At 35.6% G+C, this 14,658-nt stretch overlaps 2 protein-coding genes across 2 annotated transcripts; one reads left to right on the plus strand and one right to left on the minus strand.

The window, feature by feature from the left end:
• Window positions 1-3,485: 3,485 nt before the first annotated feature.
• Window positions 3,486-9,543, minus strand: LOC149394085 (disease resistance protein RPV1-like). Its single transcript, XM_089616395.1, has 6 exons — window positions 9,280-9,543; window positions 8,619-9,123; window positions 6,446-7,550; window positions 6,033-6,338; window positions 4,110-5,459; window positions 3,486-3,958 (listed from the first exon to the last, which is right to left on the minus strand). The coding sequence occupies exons 2-5, from the start codon at window positions 9,095-9,097 to the stop codon at window positions 4,233-4,235; spliced, it is 3,117 nt and encodes a 1,038-aa protein (XP_089472521.1). The 5' UTR covers window positions 9,098-9,123; window positions 9,280-9,543; the 3' UTR covers window positions 3,486-3,958; window positions 4,110-4,232.
• Window positions 9,544-13,337: 3,794 nt separating this feature from the next.
• LOC149394086 (uncharacterized) lies at window positions 13,338-14,390 on the plus strand. The gene has a single exon (XM_089618257.1). It carries the CDS (start codon window positions 13,338-13,340, stop codon window positions 14,388-14,390), a length of 1,053 nt encoding a protein of 350 aa, XP_089474383.1.
• Window positions 14,391-14,658: the final 268 nt, after the last annotated feature.

Here is a 14,658-nt window from a genome sequence, read left to right on the forward strand (position 1 = left end):
TCCACACTTTATGGTGGTGGGTCGCATCAGAAAAAAATTAATTAGTGCTGGCAGGTATAATTAAGTTCAGAATGCTGATCAATTCCTATCGTCAAACGTATTACCTGGAAATATATTTTAGTACATGATTTATGCGTATACGTTCGTATTACATTCAGTACCTAAATGGTTCCCTTCTTATTTTATATACGAGTAGTTGAAATCATCAAACAGCTTCTGAGTTGAAATAATCAAAAGAACTCTTCTTGCGAAGTTGTGTCAAATAAAACAAGACAGTAGTAAGATGCTTGCATGAACTTTATGCTACTTGGTATTGGGAAACATATGTCTTATTGAATAATGTAAGAGCGCAATAAATATACGCAACTAGTAAAATACTAAAAGACCGAGAATTGCTAACCTAATTTGGTGATAAAACACCTAATTTTGAGGACGATGTATGTCACATGGTGGAAAAAAATTCACAATATTAAAATTAGACTCATAGAAGAACCAGAAATGCTAAGAAGAAAGAGAATTGTGTTTGAATCAAGAACAATTCGTTCTTTGATTGTTGATTTAATTTAGCTATACGTATTACAAGTAGCTTATATATTAAGCTATCGATGTTGAGTTAGTTACAGAGTCTGCAATGCACATGATCGTTAGTTAGAGCGTGTGCTCTACACGTGGCTGCGTGTGTATCGCTCTGTCTTGCTGAGTTGTAGTTGAGCTGGGATGCTGGCTGTACTGCTTACAATCACACACCCTCGTGAGCTGGATAGGCGTCTTCATCGGCAAGGCATAATCTTGTGCAGAGATCGTGTAAGCGAGCTTCAGAGACGACTTCGGTGAACATATCCGCCAAGGATCCTCCATGGGAATGTAGCAAACCTCAAGTTCTTTTCTAGAAACAAGATCGTGTATGAAATGGACATCCACTCCAATATACTTCGTGCGAGCATGAAAGACGGAATTCAGGGCAAGCGAACCAGCACCCAAGTTCTCACACCAGATAATCACCATCGTATATGTAGGACGAACTTGTAGCTCATCAAGTAGCGACTGGAGCCAGACCAACTTAGTTAAGGTCTGAGAAATCGCTCGATTGTTGCAAAAAACCTATACATGCAAGCGTACGTGTCACCCATGTAGTAAAGTGTACTAGAAGTACGGGTATCGATCCCACGAGGAAAAAAATTGATTAATGAGTAAGTCAACTAGAATGAATTGAATTTAAAAGATGGAGGAAAAGTTGTCACAAATTTTTGACAAGAAAATTAAATAGACAAGCAATTAAAAGATGGATTTACGGTTATGCGAATGTAAAGACTATTGTTTCACGAGTCTAATTAACGGTTTGAATTACACGGAGTTCATGCACGATTTATAATATCCATACTCTGCTAGTCACGTTCATATAATAATAGCACTAAATCTCTCTCGGGTAGCAACCTATACCTATGCCGAAATTTTATCTCTCGATCTCAAATCCTAAAAATAAGGTAACCATTAAATATAAGAACGTATGTATGAATCGGTAACAGCCTAGCTATCTCTAGCCAAGGAATGTATTACAATAATTCAATTTAGGCGCATTAACAACCTAACTTTCTTAAGCATTAAGTTGAAATTAAAATTCATGCACAAGGTCACTGAAAGTCCAGATTCACGGTTTTATCAAACTGAAAGATGTTGTAGAGAGATTAAGAACACCTATAAACACAACACAGCAAGAAATAAAAGACACCACGAATGATAACCCAGTTCGACCTCAACTGTCTACTCTGGGGGGATGTGAATCCCGGTGAAAAGAGTAATTTCACTAAACGAAAGTATGAGTACAAACCGGAATACAATGGATGATAACCTTCCACTATTCCTACCTCCAATACTAACTTAGCTTATTACTAATCTAGGCTCCCCCTAGATTTGAGATCCCCTCACTTTTCACTTTAGCAATCACTAGGTGTGTCAAGGAACCTCACTTAATACATACAAGCAGGAGGTCAGATTTTCTTGCCGGAGACGACCCTCCTAAAACCTAAGACACAAAATCCTCTTATACAAATGTGTTTTTCGGCGTGAAAGTCAGTAACCCTACAAAGGGTTTTTTTTGCAGTTTCTTTTATATGAGACAGACCAAGAGAATGTCCTTTGATGTAAAACAAAGCCAGATGGCACGCATCCATTGAAAACAGTAAAAAGCTGTCAGCGACGCCACAACACGAGCTGACACAGCTTGAGCAGAAATATGTTCTTCGAGATGCTTGAAACAACATGAGTGACAAGACCAAGGCCTGAACCAAAAACCCAACTTCCTTGGAACAACATTCTCCCCATTTGGCTTTGAGAAGGCAAAACCCTTCACAGAGAATCTGAGCAGCAAAACAACCAATCATCTTGCAAAGTCACTTATGTCATCTTGACTGACAGAGGAGAGCAACACACAAGAAAATTCGACTGCTATATCACTCATGTCACAGTGACTGACAGAGGAAAGAAGACAACTAAGCAATGAACGACATTCAAAATGCATACAGCAGGAGTATCAGTTTAAGATTCATCAAAGTATTACTCCCCCTTTTTGCCAAGCAAAGACAAAAAGGAGAACAATATTACATACCAGGGGAGGTTCAAGAGGAAAGGAAATAGACAAAAGAAAAACAAAAAGAACGCTGAAAGACAGATTATGCGTTAGAGCGAGAGGAAGTAGCAGGATCAGCAGACAGCATCCTACCGAGAGTAGCTTCAAGAGAAATTTTCTTTTCTGACGAAGAGGCGATAACAGACTCAAGGTGCTTGATTTCATCCATGATAGCGAGAGCCATTAACTTCCTGACATCGGCTGACAAGGGAGGCACAGAGGGGGCATCAGGATCATTGAAGCGAGCATGGGGCAAGCTGGATTGAGGGGGCTTCCTGATGTCGCCCACATGATGCTTCTGAAAAAGTTTGTAGTTGAAGGAGATCTTTGCAGGGGCAAGGCTATAGCCTTTTAACTCGTCAGGGATTGCCTATGAAATTTTTTAAAAGAATATTATTGTGTTAGACTAATTCTTTACTGCGTTATAATCACTTTGATATATCGTCGTTTTGGTTTAGTCAACAAGATTTTATTCACAGTTTTAATTGAAAGAGTTTGTTCTTAAATTAATACATGAGTTTTTTTGGTTGATCTTGTTGATTTTCCGATTACTTGTTTGGGATGTGAAACTTGTAATTGAGTTATAAGTGTGGAACCGTATTGGTAATTGGTAAACGGAGCAATTGAGTAACCCGACGCCTTGTATTTTCCTCTCATTGATTTTATTAGACCTTTTAATCTCTAAAACAATATTTTTCATTTTTATACTTCATTTACCACTTCACGTTTGTTTTTAGTTTTCATTTTCAGTTTTAGCCTCCTCGTGGATACGACTTCGCTTTCTTTGTGCTACCAACGACCGCTTAGCGATTGAACAATTTGAGCGTGATCAACCATATGTATAAATAGGTGATACAATTTCATATCAAATAAGAAAGAATAACATTCAAAGTCTCGGAACACTCTCTCTCACTTCCGACTCTTTTCTCTTTATTTCTTCAGATGTAACTCCGTACTTGTACTATATATATGATTTGCTGCTGAGGAAATATGTTTAACATTCTATATGAACCCAACTTGTAATAACATAAAAGAACTGTAATAACATACTATACGAGCCTCAATCATACAGCACAGCCCACATTTTCCCATCTGGCTTTCGTGTCTTTGAAAGACTTCAAACTGTTGAGATAGAGGATCCAATCCGAGTCGCTGGCCCATTCACATGGTCCTCAATAGAGCCAGTGTTGATTGACATGGCATACGTCGTAAAGCCTGTGAAACTCGGGTTACCGTTGATACCAGGGTCACCGAAGATCCCTCACTTTGATAGCAACACTTCGAGATTTCGTCCCTCAAAAGCAAAAAGTCAACTTCATGAACATGGCACAACTGAGATAAATCGATGTTAAAGCATCTGTAATGGAGTTAAAACCTCAATATATGTTTTAGTACATTATAGAGCATTAGTTGTTATTGGAGATTATCTTTGTAAGAAACTAAAATTGTTTTAGCATGTCTAAAAACAAAGAGAAGTAAGTACCTTTTCGGTTATTATGATATCATTATATGATTCCCAACTAAAACTCTACTCTGAAATTCTGCAATTATGTTGATGCAATCGACCTTTTGCATCAAGATTTGAGTTGCGAGAGAGATCGAGGAGTTATCTTAGGTTACTGCAACCATCGAGATCCAAGTGCTTAAGCTTTAAGTTGAGAGAGAATTTTGGGAGTTGTCTCAAGTTCCTGCAATTTGTGAGATCCAAGTGCTCGAGATTTGAGTTGCGAGAGAGATCCGGGAGTTTACTCAGCTTGCTGCAATTAGCGAGAACTAGGTACTTGAGATTTGAGCAGAGCGAGAGATCTGGGAGTTGACTCAGCTTGCTGCAACCATCGAGATCTAAGTGCTTGAGATTTGAGTTGAAAGAGAGGTCCGGGAGACGACTGAGGTTGCTACAATTAGTGAAATCCAAGTGCTCAAGATTTGAGTTGCGAGAGAGATCCGGGAGTTGGCTCAGGTTACTACAACCACTTAAACCCAACTTCTCAAGATTTGAGTTGCGAGAAAGATCCGGGAGTTTTCTCAGGTTGCTGCAACCATCGAGATCCAAGTGCTTGAGATTTGAGTTGAGAGAGAGGTCCGGGAGATGACTCAACTTGCTGCAATTTGTTAGATCCAAGTGCTCGAGATTTGAGATGCGAGAGAGATCCGGGAGTTGTCTCAGGCTGCTGCAATTAGTAAGAATCAAGTGTTTGAGATTTGAGTTGCAAGCGAGGTCCGGGAGTTGTCTCAGGTTGCTGCAACCATCGAGATCCAAGTGCTTGAGATTTGAGTTGCGAGAGAGGTCTGGAAGTTGTCTCAAGTTGTTGCAATCAGTTAGATTCAAGTGCTCGAGATTTGAGTTGCAAGAGAGATCCGGAAGTTGTCTCAAGTTGTTGCAATTAGTGAGAATCAAGTGCTTGAGATTTGAGTTGTGAAACAGATCCGGGAGTTGATTTAGGTTGCTGCAACCATCAAGATCCAAGTGCTTGAGATTTGAGTTGAGAGAAATGTCTGGGAGTCGACTAAGATTGCTACAATTAGTGAGATCCAAGAACTCAAGATTTGGGTTGCGAGAGAGATCCGGGAGTTGACTCAAGCTACTGCAGCCACTAAGACTCAACCTCTCGAGATTTGAGTTGCGAGACAGATCCGGGAGTTGACTAAGGTTGTCGTAACCATTAAGATCCAAGTGCTTGAGATTTGAGTTGCGAGAAAAATCAAGGAGTTCACCCAGGTTGTTGCAATAACTGAGATCTAAATGCGTGAGGTTTGAGCTGCGAGAGAGATCTGGGAGTTCATTCAAGCTCTTGCAACCACTGAGATTCAAGACTTCCAACTTTTGCAAATCCTATATGAAAAAGTAAATCGTGATTAATGTGAAAAGCCAACGCAGTTCAAGTGATTAGAAAGAACAATGTCTTTTTAGCACCTAGAGATAATTTAACTTTGGTCTTTAATTATTATTATTTTTCGCATTCACCTCCTTGAGCTCTTGATGGTTGCATTTGTGGCCCCTTCATTAGCTTATATTCATAACACTTTTAAAAAAATGCGTTTCGAACCAATAACATGTCTCTATAGCATACTTTAGTGATACTATTTTATACACCAAATGAAAATACGTTAATTATTTAACAGCTATTTAGAGTTTAATATTGAATAAATAGATACTTTATAAATGGATTATTACAAAATTCACTATGTGTTCGAATTGTGCACTTTTAATAAACTCAAGCAGTATGACCCGCACGTTGCAGCGGAATAATTAATATATTTTAGTTTCGAGGAGGAAATATATGGAGACTTGTTTAGAAATAATTAGTTTATAAAAAATGAATTTTATATTTTTAGAAGACATTTTTATCTTACTGATTAAAAAAAATCGGTACGAATGAGTAGTACTTGTGTCTAGGGTTCATACCTTGTATTTGGGGTTCCAAACCCGTTTAAGTTTTCTCCCATGGATTGCCACCTCGCAAAGATTCTTTGGATTAAAATTATGTGGCAACAATTTCATCGGGCAATTATTCCACCGGAAATATCTCAGCGTAGCGGGAGGGAAATGAAGATCTTTAGGGAACAAAAGTTTTCTTCCATCCAAAGGATCAATATCCAGAAACCATAGATCACGCATTTCTTTAAAGACCAGAGGGCTTATGGTCAATGAATCTGTAATTTCAGATGGTGACGTACACTTCAAGAGAATTCCTTGAATTTTTTGTGTCCCCTGATCAGATCACAGTTCAAAGAAAAAATTACCACATAATTATTATATGATAAAAAGTGCAATGTACTTGCTTCAAATAAGTTTAACGGATCATAAGCACGACTTACTTGATTCTCTTCCAAGACACGACAAATATCTGATGTAGACCACAATCTACTTCTCTCCCCCGGATCATTTGATTGTTGAGCAACAATTTCTTGGCCCATTTCTTGGATCAAATCATGCATCCAGATCTCACCGCGGTCATTCACAGTTACGAGAGCCTTGCCAATGAGAACACTGATTCCCGCAAGTACTCCTTTATATCTGTACCCGAGCATTCTTTGTGTCTCATTCCTATATTTACCTTTAAGGAAGCAGGCAATATCGAGAAACATGTCCTTATTGTTCTTGCTCAGCCCGTCGTAGCTCACTTTCAGTATGTCTTGGACTTCATGGTTTGGAGTTGAGTCAAGTAACTCCATTTCGCTTTCCCATTCTTCGACGCTCCTTGAACACAAGTGCCGACCCAAAACCGTGAGAGCCAACGGATTGCCTTTTCCATATTTCTCGACAATTGTCTCTGCCAACTCCAAGTATCTCTTGGCCGAAGATTCATCTCCTTCTTTACCAAAAGCTTTCGAGAGAAAGAGCTGAAGAGCATCCCCAAAACTCAGGTCCTTTATTTCGTGTATTTTGTCGGCTTTGATAACCTTGAGCACTTGTGAATCTCTGCTCGTCACAAGAATTCTACTACCTGGACCGAAGCATTCACGATCTATGGCCAGAAGGTCGAATTGCTTTACGTTATCGACATTGTCAAGGACCAAAAGAACATTCCTTTGGCGGAGTCTATCCTTTTCGCGATGAGTGACGTGTATCAAGTTCTTCTCTTTCAACAGTTCCGAGAAAACTCTCTTTTGCAGGTCCGAGGATTGGTGCTTCGTAACTTCCTCTCTGACGTTTTCAAGGAAATAGAAACCGGAGAATCGATTGTAGAATTTGTCGTACAAGACACGGGCGATTGTTGTCTTTCCGATGCCGCCCATTCCCCAAATTCCAATGACACGAGTGTCCTTGTTCGTTAAGTTGACACATAAAGATGGCTCTATAACATGCAAATTGTTATCGATTCCAACAAGACCATTTGTATCATAACTAGAAGTAGAAGGTATCATTTTTAATTCTTCCATGACATATTCAACAATTTCTTTTATCAACTCGTCCTCGGACCTGAAAAATGTAAATAAACAGTAATCAATAAACATATCATCGAAATTTGTTTTTACAAAGTTAATGAGTGATTATCAAACCTTTAAATTATTTTATACTTATTTTCTATATAAATGTTTTATACTTTTAGGGTCATTATTGAAAAACCCTTATGAGTAACTAAAGATATTAATTAATATTAAATTACCAAAAAAAAAAAAAAAACTAGACATCTATTACTCGTTGTAAAATGAATATGCATTAAAAACCGGGTTTTGCGACTAAATAGCCAATTAAAATTTTTGGATTTGTAAAATAGTCAAACCTTGTAAAATTAATTAAATCATAAAAATAAAAATAAAAACTATATGAATTAGTCAAATAGCGTCCTTCATTTAATATTATAGCCTAATTATCACAATATATATGACTTCATATTTATATGAGAACCACAAAATTTTTGTAAATTCATATAGAATATTATATATCTCCACCTCGAATATCTCTGGGACAGTATTTTCAGGAGTATTGGTCTTTGGATATCTACTCTAAATTCTGATTTTTCGAGTTTTAGCTGTCTTATCCCACGATTGGCCAAGTGCTATCTAGTTTGTATTTTGCTTCGTTCTAGATGACGCTTTCTTTTTCCCCTCTTTTTTAATATATTTTTCAGTTTCTCTTAAATATATATATATATATATATATATATATATATCATATTTGGATACAAATATAAAGGTTAAATATATGTGAACAATAATTAATGAATAGAAAGTTGTTAAAATTAAATATATATATATATATATATATATAGAGAGAGAGAGAGAGAGAGAGAGATAAATGAAGAATTTAGATTAAAAAAATGGAGTATTGTGTTGCATTTCAAAATATTTGGATCGAATATACTCTAAATAATCACTAATTTGACCTCCTCTAATAATGTGTTTTTTTTCTTTTTGGGTAATAAAACTTTTGTAATTTTGTGTTTTAATAATCACAATGATAATAGAAAAAATCATTTAAAAGCTGTACTTAAGGTTTATGACAACTGAATTCATTTATCAACGATATCAAATACGCGCAATTCACCTCGCGTCAGCTGAATTGAATCCGGATAAATTAACAGTGGCTCTCAGAGATTCCCGCCACATCTTCAACTTTTCTGAGTCGGGTCCGAAGCGTGTTTCGAGTTCTGAGAATGCAACTTCGAAGCTTCTCTTTTGGTGGCGTATATTCCTGGGCTCCACCTTGTAGAACACGGGTAAAACACGCTGTTTATCTTCTTTCATGCAACGGACGATGTGGTTGAGCTCATCCAGACACCATCGAGATTGGGCATAGTTCTCTGAGAAGACGATTATCGAGATCGCCGATGCCTCGATCGCTTCTAGAAGCACAGGCGAGATCTCGTCTCCTTTCTTGAGATCATCCTCGTCTATGAACACTTTTATTCCTTTATCGCCTAAGGCTTTGTGAAGAGTGTTGGTAAAGCCCCAGCGTGTGTCCGGGCCTCGAAAACTAATGAAGACATCGTATGTTTTTACAGAGGTACTCGAAGAAGAAGCCATAAGTGATCAACCTCCAAAAATATCAACTGATATAAAGAAAAGCTTATTAGATCGTGACTTTTTGTGAAGTTAGTTTATGCAAAGTAAATGGAAGGTAATTAGTTTAAAAATTTCGACTTCAGGTTTCTGCATCAACAAAAACAAATTCGCAGCGATTAATATGTAAAGGTAAAACAATTTACCACGACCCTAAATCCCAGCTGTATTAATTCGCAGTGATTTCCAGAGATTCTCTGATGGCTCCGTATGTTTGTGGGGTCCACTTTGTAGGTCTTCTTGCAACGTGCTATATGGTTGAGCTCATCCAGACGCCTCCGAGAATCTGTGAGAAGACGATTATCAAGATCGGCGATATCTCGATCGCTCCCTGAAGCGCAGATAAGATTTTGTGTGAGGATAGTAAAAGGAAAGTAGTAGAAGAAGAAGAAAGACAAAAGAACAAGATTGTGACTTTGCATGTCTAATACATGGTGACTTTGCATGTCTAATACATGGTGACTTTGCACAAAGCAATATTGGCTTTTTTTCTATGCACAAGAAAAGATGGTGTGAGGATAGTAAAAGGAAAGTAGTAGAAGAAGAAGAAAGACAAAAGAACAAGATTGTGACTTTGCATGTCTAATACATGGTGACTTTGCACAAAGCAATATTGGCTTTTTTTCTATGAAGAAAAGATGATGTCTAATACATGGTGGGTCCCACGTGCAAGTCAGTGTAGTTCCTGTGAAATATAAGTGTATGCCGAGAACAATTATTAACAGTTTTTAATTAAGAGATAAGAATAAAATTTAAAAATACGACTCATGTTAAAATAAAAAAGATTAACATTTTCTATTTTAATATACATAAAATATCCATGATTAATCATATTAAATTTATTAAAATACATATTTTGAAATGTTTATTAAGATGTGAATTTAATTATATATGAAATATATTTAAAAGGTAAATGAGTTTAGAACTTTTAAAAAATATAAAATTTAATATTATAAAGATTGAAACTCATATTTCAATCAATTCCAGAAATAATCATACTTAAATTTATAGCATGAGAATCTTGCAATTTTCTTATGTACTTATTGAACAACATGAAGAAAGAAAATATAAATTAAAAGACGAAATTAATTATAATAAGAATATAAAATAAAATTAGAAAATATGAGGATGCAAATAAGAAAAACAAGATATTAAAAATAGAATAAAAATTTTGTGAGGCATGCAATAAAAATTCAAATAATTAGCAAAATAGCCAATTTAAACGTTAGAAATTGCTAAATAGCCAACATTTCGTAAATTTTAGGTAAATAGCCACTACATTTTATTTACAAGCGTAATTTTACAAGAATATTCATATACCACCCCCGCCCAAAACCGATTTTGTTTTCATTTTAGATTAAAAAAAAACCAATTTAAATCGGTAAAGATTGCGCAAATCAGGACATTAATTGATCAAATCAATTACCACACGTTAAACTTTATTCAACTTCATTAGATTTCAAAGAAAATAAATAAAAAACAAAAGACGATCGGAGAAAAAAAATCTCACCGCCGAGAAGAATCTTAGGAACGACGAACTTCTAAAGAAAAAAAAAAGAAGAGAAAGAACAAGGAGACGAAGATTACTCACCGCCGACTAGAATCTTAGAGACGGCGAAAAGCACAAGTGATCAATAATCTTGGTTTTTCCTCTGTTTTTCGCGACAAAATAGTCTTGTACCACTTGGCGATGGCGGCCATGAATGCGGGATCCGACAAGGCCAAGGGCTGAGGTGGAGGGCGCGGATTGCGGGATCCGACGAGACCGGTTGCGGTCTTCCTAGCATATGATTGAGATGAAGACTGCGAGATCTGACGAGGCCGAGGTCGAGGGTTGAGGCGAAGGATTACGTGATCCGACGAGGACAGATAGAGGGCGAGGACTGCGGGATCCGACGAGGTTGATGGCGGTTACAGTATTCCCGACATAGGCTCATTGAGGAGAGGCACGCCTCTATCGAGCGAATGACAGAGATCAGTTACGATCTTCCCGGAATAAGCATATTGAGTCTCTATAGAGAGTTTTGTGTCGTCTGTAAAAATTTGTAAATTTATGTAATTTATAATAGTTGTAATCAGTTTTAAATAGGTGTACATAATAGTATAAACACTTACTGCATATGTTTTGGGCACTAATATGATTTCAACAATTCACGTAATTATGTAGAAAATAATTATTTGCTATAATTTTGGGAATAATGACTCTTAACACGATTAAGTCAACTAAATAATTACTTTCTAAATCTAAACACATAACACAATTCAAATTTAAATGAATAACTGCCAAATATTCAAATAAAAACATATAATAAATGTGTTAATATCAGTTAATATATGTTAATAACTGTAAATATTTTGTAAATATCTATTAATACGTATAAATGTGAACTACGATTTTAAAGAACACAAAATCATAAAAATAATTGATGTGTATATTTTGGGCATTGATATGCTATTAAGAATCCACGAAATAATGTAAAAATAACTGCTTGCTATATTTTTTAAAATATAAGAGAGAATTTAAAATTCAAATTTTAAAAAATTGCCTTACATAAACTACCGAATTAATAATCAAAATTTAAATAAAACTTCATAAATAAAAAGGAGGGACAAACCAGGAAAGAATAAAATTTTCTGATAGGGTCAAATCATGTTTGTGGCTTTTTACCTAAGATTTACAAAACGTTGCTATTTAGCAATGTCAAATGTTTAAATTGGCTATTTTCCTAAAAAGACCCATAAAATTATAAAAAAATTAGGTAAATAGCTAACTAAAATGTTTGAAATTATTATATAGCCAACGTTTCATAAATCTTAGGTACATAGCCATGAAGATGACGTGACCTAATAAATGAAAGTGACTATTTACCTAAGATTTAGGTCTGTAAATATATGAAATTGGTTATTTATCTAAGATTTACGAAACCTTGACTATTTAGCAATGTCAAACTATAAATTTGGCTATTAACCTAATGAACCCTAAAAAATTACGTATTGTGTGAAACATCAATTGATTTTATAAAAATTGATGTTTCACACAATACGTAATTTTTTAGGGTTCATTAGGTTAATAGCCAAATTTATAGTTTGACATTGCTAAATAATTGAAACATCAATTTTTATAAAATCAATTGATGTTCTTGTTGTAAATAATTGGTATGCTCATAAGTCAAAAATATGGGTAAATAATTAATTACCTTACACCTAACTTATTGACTAATGTACACAAATTTTCACTATAAATACATGAGTATGATGAAGGGAAAATTATCCCAATTTCTACGATTCACTCTTTCATTTTCTCTCCACAATTTACTCTCCATACTTCTGTAATCTCTCTTCTAAAATTCCTACCTTATAAGTGTTTAAAGAGTTTTCGATTTAAGTTATTCTTTTTGTTTTCATAACACGTTATCAGCACGATCTCTCTCGTCAAGATCAACTCAGAGGTATAATACTCTAAACACTAGAACTCGTATAACTATTATTTATTGTATAACAGCAGATTACTATACACATGAGGCTCTGTCACCTTATGGTAATATGATGTGATTTACAATATTTTAACTTCGTTAATGTATAACATCATAGTACTATACACATGGAAGGCTCTGCCTCCTTATAGTAAAGTGATGTGAACTACATCTTACTTGTAATTAATATCAATTTTCTATATACAGGAGGCTCTCCACCTTATAGAAAAATGCTATTAATTGCAAATTTATTTTAACTGCTCTACTTAATATTTTACTTTGATTAGCTATGTCAATTCAATACTCGTACATCCACATATTGTTTATTACACATTGTTATACTTAAATACAATTATTTTTGTCACAAAATTAATAAATACCTAACGATAATATAACGGCTATATTTTACCTTATAAATACATATCTATTCAACTCATTTTTAACCACACAAAACTCTCAAATTTTCTTCTACCTCATACATATTTTTCGCATCTCATACTATTTTTTCGGTTCAAACTCAAAATGTATGGCTTACTACTAGTCTTTATTGCCATATTTATTGTTATGTTTAATGCTTATACTTTTACCATAGAAGTTCCACCGAATGAATTTTATTTCGTTGTAGTAATGTTTGGATTCATGTATTTATTTTTATTCCTTACAATTCTTGTAGACTTATATGTCTTTAATTATTAATCTAAGAAATTTTATATTTCATAATAGTTATCATCATGGCAAATCTCGTCAAGCTCAATTTCAGTCCTCTAGACATCACATGCCAAAACTACATGCCGTGGAAGGTAGATGTAGAGATGCATCTAGAATCTTTGGGTTTACTGGAAACACTTTCTGAGGAAAACACCTCGTCAAATATAGACAAGGCAAAATCTTTAATCTTCCTTCGTCGACATCTTGACGAGGGACTTAAAAGTGAATACCTCACCACCAGAGATCCAAGTTTACTCTGGAAGGAGTTGAGGGATAGATATTTTCACCAAAATGAGATCATGCTTCCAGTATATCGTGATCAATGGAACGCTTTACGATTCCAAGATTTCAAAAAAGTCAGCGAATATAACTCTGCGATATTCCGAATAATATCTCATCGGAGATTTTGTGGAGACCAAGTGACAGATTATGACATGCTGGAAAAGACATTCATCATTTTTCATGCATCGAACGTAACCTTGCAACAACAATATCGTGTTCTAGGATTTACGAAATATTCTGAACTAATCACTTGTCTTCTAATCGCAGAGAAGAATAATGAATTGCTGATAAAGAATCACCAATCCCGTCCGATTGGTTCAAAAGCGATACCTGAAGTAAACGTTGTCAACTCCGAAGAACTTAAACAGCGAAACTATATTCCGGGACGAGGACGAGGTCGAGGTCATGGTCGCGGTCGTGGTCATGGTCGCGGACGTGGTCGAAGTGGTTATAATCATAACCATTCTTACAATACCACGAAAGATTATCATAAGAAGCAGCAAGATGAAAAGAATCACGATTATCCCCACAAAAAGGGAAAATACCCAAGTACTTCCAAGGGTAGTGAAGATGTCTGTCGTAGATGTGGCACAAAAGGGCACTGGTCTAGACTTTGCCGTGTTCCTCAACATTTGTGCAATCTATATAAAGCATCCTTGAAGGGGAAAGAAATGGAGGTCAACTTTATTGACCAAGAACCTTTAGATGACTCCACTCATCTTAATGCTTCCGACTTCGATGGTGATCTTGCGCACACTGTTGCTGATTCTGCTGCTTTCATAAAAGACTGCTAGATTAATGATGCATGTATGTTTTTCCCATGCTTGGGAATGAAGCAAAGTCTAATATTTTACCTAGCTACTTAAATATAAATATGTATAATATGTGTAATATTTTTCAAGACTATGTAACACATAAGTATTATATAATATAAGTACGTCTTTCTCATTAACGTTATTTTTGTTTTAATCTGAAGTTATCATATGGAAAAAGCAAATTGTGAGGCGAACCAAATGGTTGGTACTGGAGAAATTTGCATACCGGATAGTGGAACAACGCAAA

Source organism: Urtica dioica, chromosome 6 (genome assembly GCF_054948205.1).
Source record: "Urtica dioica subsp. dioica isolate 48M chromosome 6, U.dioica_male_clone48M_v1_H2, whole genome shotgun sequence".
In the NCBI taxonomy this organism is placed as follows: Eukaryota; Viridiplantae; Streptophyta; class Magnoliopsida; order Rosales; family Urticaceae; genus Urtica; species Urtica dioica.